The 6,782-nt window shown below is 30.6% G+C and overlaps 1 protein-coding gene across 9 annotated transcripts; it reads right to left on the bottom strand.

Annotated features, from left to right (window-relative positions):
• Window positions 1-316: 316 nt before the first annotated feature.
• LOC129302181 (TMV resistance protein N-like) lies at window positions 317-3,989 on the bottom strand. Of its 9 annotated transcripts, XM_054940867.1 has the most exons (9): window positions 3,841-3,983; window positions 3,611-3,684; window positions 2,995-3,500; window positions 2,138-2,850; window positions 1,989-2,044; window positions 1,853-1,874; window positions 1,459-1,523; window positions 1,150-1,377; window positions 662-1,018 (listed from the first exon to the last, which is right to left on the bottom strand). In XM_054940867.1, exons 3-9 carry the CDS (start codon window positions 3,483-3,485, stop codon window positions 830-832), a joined length of 1,764 nt encoding a protein of 587 aa, XP_054796842.1. In that variant the 5' UTR covers window positions 3,486-3,500; window positions 3,611-3,684; window positions 3,841-3,983; the 3' UTR covers window positions 662-829. The 9 variants fall into 9 exon arrangements, with proteins under 9 accessions (XP_054796843.1, XP_054796842.1, XP_054796840.1 ...); XM_054940865.1 differs by lacking the exon at window positions 3,611-3,684 and having other exon boundaries at window positions 2,995-3,566; window positions 3,841-3,989; XM_054940864.1 differs by having other exon boundaries at window positions 2,995-3,684; window positions 3,841-3,982.
• Window positions 3,990-6,782: the final 2,793 nt, after the last annotated feature.

Genomic DNA, 6,782 nt, shown 5'->3' on the forward strand with positions numbered 1-6,782 from the left:
TGTTTAAGCCTTCTAGATTGTAGTGGCTATGTTCTTGCCCCACTGGCTGTCTATGTTGGTCTCCCTTTTTCAATTAAGGCTAGGTGTCAACCAAACTCTCTGGTTAATGTCTTGGTATTGGCTCATGTGGATCAAAATCATGTTTTTAATTCTAATTACTTATTTGATATATCATTGGCCACTTTGATTTGGTGTTTATTGGCTTTTCACACTACCTAACTTGATTCCCAAAGAATATGTGGCTTGTGAGTTCTTTTTTCAGCGCATGAATTCAACATTATAATAATTCCATTAGTATCATTACGTAAATAGTGGCAACTCTAAATTCTGAAGTCTTTGAATATATATAAAGATAAGGCATGCGTATTCAGTGTAAGCATATTTGGGAAATAAAATTGTAGTCATAAAAAAGAAAATTGCTTATTTGGACTGCCCTGCCCAATTTTAGTTTTTGGTCTCAATAAACGTGCCTTTATTAAATATAGCCTATCATCACATCCATTTAGAAGTGATGTAAGTGACTTTTTTTTTTTAATTTTAAAATTATGATACCATTTCTTCCATCGACACTGTTACTAGTGAGATCAAGGAAGTAGTCTGTGCTCCCCAATAGTGCTAGTTGTAATGCAAATCATGTGAATAAGGTTTCTGCATGAAACAATTTTCAGTGAATTAAAATGAGCCAAATCTTAACTAATTTGCCATCAAAACATGAGGAAATCAAAACCATTACAAAAGTCCAGAGCCTAGAATTTATATCTAACAAAGGAGTTCAAATTAAAGAGTCCAATGATAATTCATTTTAGTTTCTTGTAATGGAGAAATATGATTAAGAAGAAGAACAGAGCGAGGCTACGAAAGTCAATAGATTAAAACACAAAAACCATGGATGATCTCTTCTCTGCTCATGTGGATCCTTATTATTATTATGACTTATTTCTTCATATTCACATTCCATTGGATCCCATGTCATGCTGCTTTTGCTATTTGAGTCATATACGTAGTCTTGTCCGATCATCTAAACATGCAATGAGGGGAAAAAAAGTTAATCAACTAGTAGTATTTCCTAATCCCTCACCTGAAAAAATACCTGTAAAAAAATTTCCTGATTAGTCTTCAACATAATATGTAATTAATTACAATGTATACCTTTGTTATATTGTTGCCATTAATGGGATCATTTTTGTAGAGTACCATGTCTTTTCCTCTGCCACTTATGACATTTTCAAAGCTCTCCGTGATTTGATCATTGATTGAAGCTTCATCTTGTTGATGTGTCATATTCTTACTTGGCCTCCTTACTCGAACTGATTCTTCATTTTCTGTACTTGGAGATTGAATGTCTATTGTTTGCTTTTGGCTTTCGTATTCAATTTCCTACATAATATTTGTGAAAAGTCAACAACATTTATAGACTAATCCACTAAAAATCTAATAAATCTAAATGAGCTTAATTACTTGTAGTAGTAGAGTATTGCCATGGAAATCCTTCTTACTTGAAACATGGGTTTCTTCTTCTGTTTCTGTTAAATATTAAAAGAACTAAATATCATTGTTTTCAAAAATATGTGAAAGATAAATTGGAATATACACATACATTCACAACATTCTAGAATTTGATCAACACTGCAAGAAATTTACTTGAAATAAAAGGATGGATATGGTTGTTCCATTAAATTTTTTGGAAGTTGGATGCATCCTAATCATAATTTTCGGAAAAATAAAGAGAACTAGAGCATCACCTTGGTTCTCCTTTTTTTTTTTTTGTGTGTGGGATGAAAAAGAATATTATATTAGCTAATCAAGAAAGACTTTGAAAGGAAATTGGCAAGGAACTTGACAAGAGCATCACCTTGGTCAACACCGATGGAATCCTGAATGTAAAATATCAAATAAATTGAAATATAGTTAATTAATTAATATGGAAGGTAAAGGCTATGTAAAGTAATTTAACAAAATACAAATTCAAAAAAATTATAAGAACTTACTGAAATAATATGGTTATCTTCCACCAACCGCCTCTTTTTTAGCATTGGTTGCTCTTCTGTAGAAGGACCATCATTATTGAGATGCATGCATGCATATATAATTAAGTGGATAGAAAATTAGAATGTATAATAATTAAAATCCTTCTTACTTGAAATCGGGGGTTCTGGTTCTGTTTTTGCTAATAAAAGACCATGGGCATAGGGTATCACACGATCCATGACTTCATTATAACTTGGACCTACTTGTGTATTTTTGAAGGCATTCCAAATTAATAATTGAAGAGATTCTTCATCAGTGCGTGCCTCCATCTCATATGTTCTTTCAACCCCATGTCTTTTAAGTAAATGTTTGTCCCTTGTTGTTATAATGATTATACTCCCAGAACCAAACCAGCCACAATGGCCAGCAAATTTTTGTAATTGCTCTTGTTCATCAACATTATCAAGAATCAACAAAATTGTCTTTCGTCTAAATCTCTCTTTAATTATTGCAACTCCTTCATTAACGTCATCAATTTTTATGTCCACTCCTAAAATCTTTGAAAGCATTCTCTCTTGCATTCTTTCTAATCCATATTTCCTTGAATTTTCTTTGATATCATGGAGAAAACACAAACCTTCAAAACTATGTGCTATTGAGTTGTATAATTTGCGTGCTAATGTGGTTTTACCTATTCCCCCAATTCCATAAATTCCTACCATAATGGCCTGATCATTAGTCCCACGTTGTAATAGAGAGTATAATTCATCCATATGATTATCTAATCCAATTGGATATTCTGCAACATGTAAAGGAACCTTATTGATTCTGCACAGTATTTCTTTCACAATCACTTCAATGATTTCATATTCATAATCGTGCCTGGAGAAGTACAAAAATCTATGTCACGTCAAATTAAATTCATCCTTTATATGCAAAAAATTTGTAATATATATATATATATATATAAAGCTAGCTAGGTAAAAATGAAGAAGGAAAATAAGGTATATAAGTTGTGAGAATTACCTAGGATCGAGACATATGCCAGAAAGATTGGCTACTTCAAATAGTGCAACCTTCCACATTTGTATCCTCTCTTCACAAGTCCTTAAATTATGTTCATGCATAGTCATTGCTTGTCCGTAATTCCCTTTTTGACGTCTCACTTCAGAAGGATCCACATCATAAAAAATGGGAAAAACTAGTTGTCCCTTTTCCTTCATATTCTGACAGATCAGAATGAGTTCGTCGAGGCAATATCTTGAGAAAGCATAGTTCTTAGAAAATACACAAATGACAATCCTAGATTCTTCGATTGCTTGGAGGAGTGTTGGTGTAATTTTATTTCCTTTTCTTATTTCCTCATCATCAAAGAAGGTGTAAACTCCCTTTTGAGTTAGAGCATGATAAAGACTTCCTGTAAAACCATGACGAGTATCTTCACCTCTAAAATTGAGAAAAACATCATAGGTGAAATGATATTGGAATGAAGAAGAGGTTGATGCTCGTCCTGTCATGACGGCTAGCTTGTGCTGGCAATAGAAAACATTGACATCTGAGTTACAGTGTGAAATGTGAGGAGAGATGATATACGTACCCTGTAGAAGAATAAAATGATAAAGATCTGAATGAGTTGACTAACAGCAAAATCTAAAGAAGGTCGAAGCGAAGCAACTAAGAGGAAGAAAGGAGGCGGCTAGATTTGCTTTTCTGCGTCTGGATGATATCATGTGGAAAGGATGAAAATGGAAGGCAGAGAATAATGAAGGGGTGTTAGAAAAGTAACGAACATCTTTAATTGATTATAGAAAGTATGAATCATTTACAAGAATGTTCTCAGAAATAACAAAACACAAGGGCTGTAAAACGAACCCGTATAAGTTCAGAACATGTAGATCAATCATCCTAACAAGTGGAAATTAATTGCAACGTAGCATTAATTGACTGAAGAATGGAAGTTTGGTAGCTAGCATGTTTGAATTTTCTGAAGAATTATACTAGAAAAATGAGTTCGTTTTTTTTTTTTTTAGGCATAAGAAATATACTACACTAGAGTTCATTCTTTTGTGGAATATATGGAGCAAATTTAATGGTCGAATTTTTTTTTTTAAACCAACTGCTAGATAGGTTGCTATGTAAATAAAAATAGCTAGCTAGTAGTTTACACAAATATATATATATATATATATATATATTAGCTTGGTAGTACGTTTGATTTCACTTTGCAAGAAAATTCTGGGAAAGTGAGGAATATACGAAATAGTTGTAAACAGCTGTAAAGATAAGTGGGAAAGGAAAAAGTACAATCATTTGCCATGCACCCACGGTCTCAACAGACCCACGCGTAAAATACACGCATTTAATTACAGTTTTTTTAAGAAGACATTTGTTTGCTTATCTTTATATGTTTAATATATTTCTATCTAATTAAATTAAAATAAATAAATTTTAATGTACTAATAATATTAATAATAAAATATTATCATAAAATAAATAATATATAAAAAATTCATATATGAACGTTAAAAATACTGTACAATGTTTAAAAAAATTATGTACATTTTTATTCAATCAAATTAAAACAAATAAATTTTAATATATTAATAATAGAAACAAATAAATAATGAAGTCATCTAGAATGGATGAAGATTGAAGGCAGAGAATGAAGGGGTCGTCTCATAAAGTTGCTGGAGGAATACTAGAGAAGTAACGAAGAACTTCTAATATTTACAATAAATCATAGAAACAAATAGCAACTTGTTGGACAATAAAACTTGATTCTGGGTGCAAGTGCATTCAATCCATTATTCAAATTTATGTAAATGAAGGGAAACGTGAAAAATTATTAACCATGTCCTATATTAGTCCACCAAATTAGAAGATGATAAATATTTTTCCTAAAATATCCTGCAGATTTTTTTCTTTCTTTCTTTGTTTTTTTTTTTTTTTTTTGAAAAAGAAAGTGAGGTTCTCTGACTTTTCACATACGCATTGCTCATCAACGCTAGTAAACAAACCAACAAGAAAAGTAGGTCTTAGGCAAAACAAAAGGAGTGGAAAAGAAAAAAAAAATACAATTGTGAACACCCCATTTTGTCTGGGCACTCACAAAAAATCAAGGAATAAAAAAAATTAAAGAGCCTTTTTTGAATAAAATAATAAAAAAACGAAATTAATAAATAAGAATTAAATGAAAAATCCCCAAATTTGTCACTTAATATGAGTCTTCAATTAGGGGAAGTCAAATAGAAATTCAATCCTCAAAATTGTGCCTTAATTTAAAATAGTAAAGTCAAATAAAATTAATCACAAATTGAAATTTGATGTGATTCAACCATTAAAATGGGAAGCCCTAATTTTCATCTATAAAAGGATGGTGATTAAGGCAAAAGAGGAGAAGAAAAAAGAGGAGGCAACAAATAAAAGAGTTTGAGAGAGTTTGTTGTAAAGATTGAGAATATTTGTCCTCTTGCATCATCTCCACTCATTATAATATAATGTTAGGATTGGGCAGGGATGCTTTAGATAAAATAATACTAATTGCTCATTATTCTAATACCCTAAGGAAAGCCAATCCTCTAGATAAAATAATACTAATTGTTCATTATTCTAATACCCTAAGGAAAACCAATTCTCTCATTTGAGATCACATGTATGATCTTTAAAAATATTGAAGGCTGAAAGGTATAAGATTAATAATGATTTTGATGATCTTTTTTATTTCCATTTTTCCCCTTCGAAAATTGCTGTGTGTGTGTTCATATATATTCATATGGGTCCCCTGCGTCGCATTCCCTTTCTCCTCTTCCTGACTCACTCTTTTTTTTTTTCCCCTTCTTTCCTTCACCACCTTATTCTAAATCTCATTTTCGAAAGTGTATCAATTTTTTTTATGTCTTGTGTGTCCTGTACGTGAAGCATCCTTTTGACATGGATATATGTATGTTTTTCATTCTTCTCTCTTTTTGATTTTAAGTCAACATGGCCCTCTTTAACTCCATTCCTTTATTTATTTTTCTCTTGTTTCCTTTTCTTTTTTTTTTATTTTTCTTCTTCTTTCTCCTCTCAATTATGTGAACCATCAGTATCATTTTTTTATTTTTTTTATCCCAAGTATGGCTTTTCATTCGTGTAAATAAAATATATGTGTGTGTGATTTTGTTCTAACAAGCAAACACATACACTTAAACACATGTGTTGGTTGGTTATTTCTTTTGTTAGAAGATGGAGATGATTGGAATAATTATCTAAGTTGTGACAAGTGGTAAATCTCCAAAGGTTTGATCTCTTGGTTAGTTTTTTTTTTTTTTACAAACCATTTATATTATTATGCCTTTCTCTAGCACACATTACACCATATGATTTTGCGACTTTTGTGTTTATATTGTATTTTTTTTTATTTATACCATGTGAGATTTTTAGAGTTTTCGCAAGTAACTAGTTTATTGGTATGCCGTGTGTGGCAATGGACCATCACAAGAACAATAATCATGATTCTTAATTGATTTGTTTCTTAAAAAAAAGACAGAGCCTTTTTTTTTCATAAATATAGATAGGTCAAAAAATGATTTCTATGCTATGTGAGATTTTGAAATCTTCATAAATATAAAATAAATTAATTTTCATGTGAGATTTTTGTAAATCTCTACTAGAATTTCAATCTATTTTTTGAAAAAAAAATCCTTTATCAAATAAAGGAATAAGTTTTTTTTTCTTTAATTAAAAGATACCAATGTAATTAAAAATCTTTTTTAAATAAAAAATTATTTTTCTAAAAAATACTAACAAACCAACACACATTTTTATTCTCGAAC

Source organism: Prosopis cineraria, unplaced genomic scaffold (assembly GCF_029017545.1).
Source record: "Prosopis cineraria cultivar Desert tree isolate PC_DT_omini unplaced genomic scaffold, ASM2901754v1 PC2, whole genome shotgun sequence".
Classification (NCBI taxonomy): Eukaryota; Viridiplantae; Streptophyta; class Magnoliopsida; order Fabales; family Fabaceae; genus Prosopis; species Prosopis cineraria.

Bases quoted from the DNA above. Each gene is read 5' to 3' on its own strand.
- LOC129302181 (XM_054940865.1), bottom strand. From the start codon at position 3,485: ATGACAGGACGAGCATCAACCTCTTCTTCATTCCAATATCATTTCACC. The intron at 1,524-1,852 runs GTGATGCTCTTG...AATATTTAACAG, and splicing joins TTCCATCGGTGTTGACCAAG to AAACAGAAGAAGAAACCCAT. The intron at 1,019-1,149 runs GTATACATTGTA...TTGCATGTTTAG, and splicing joins ATGGCAACAATATAACAAAG to ATGATCGGACAAGACTACGT.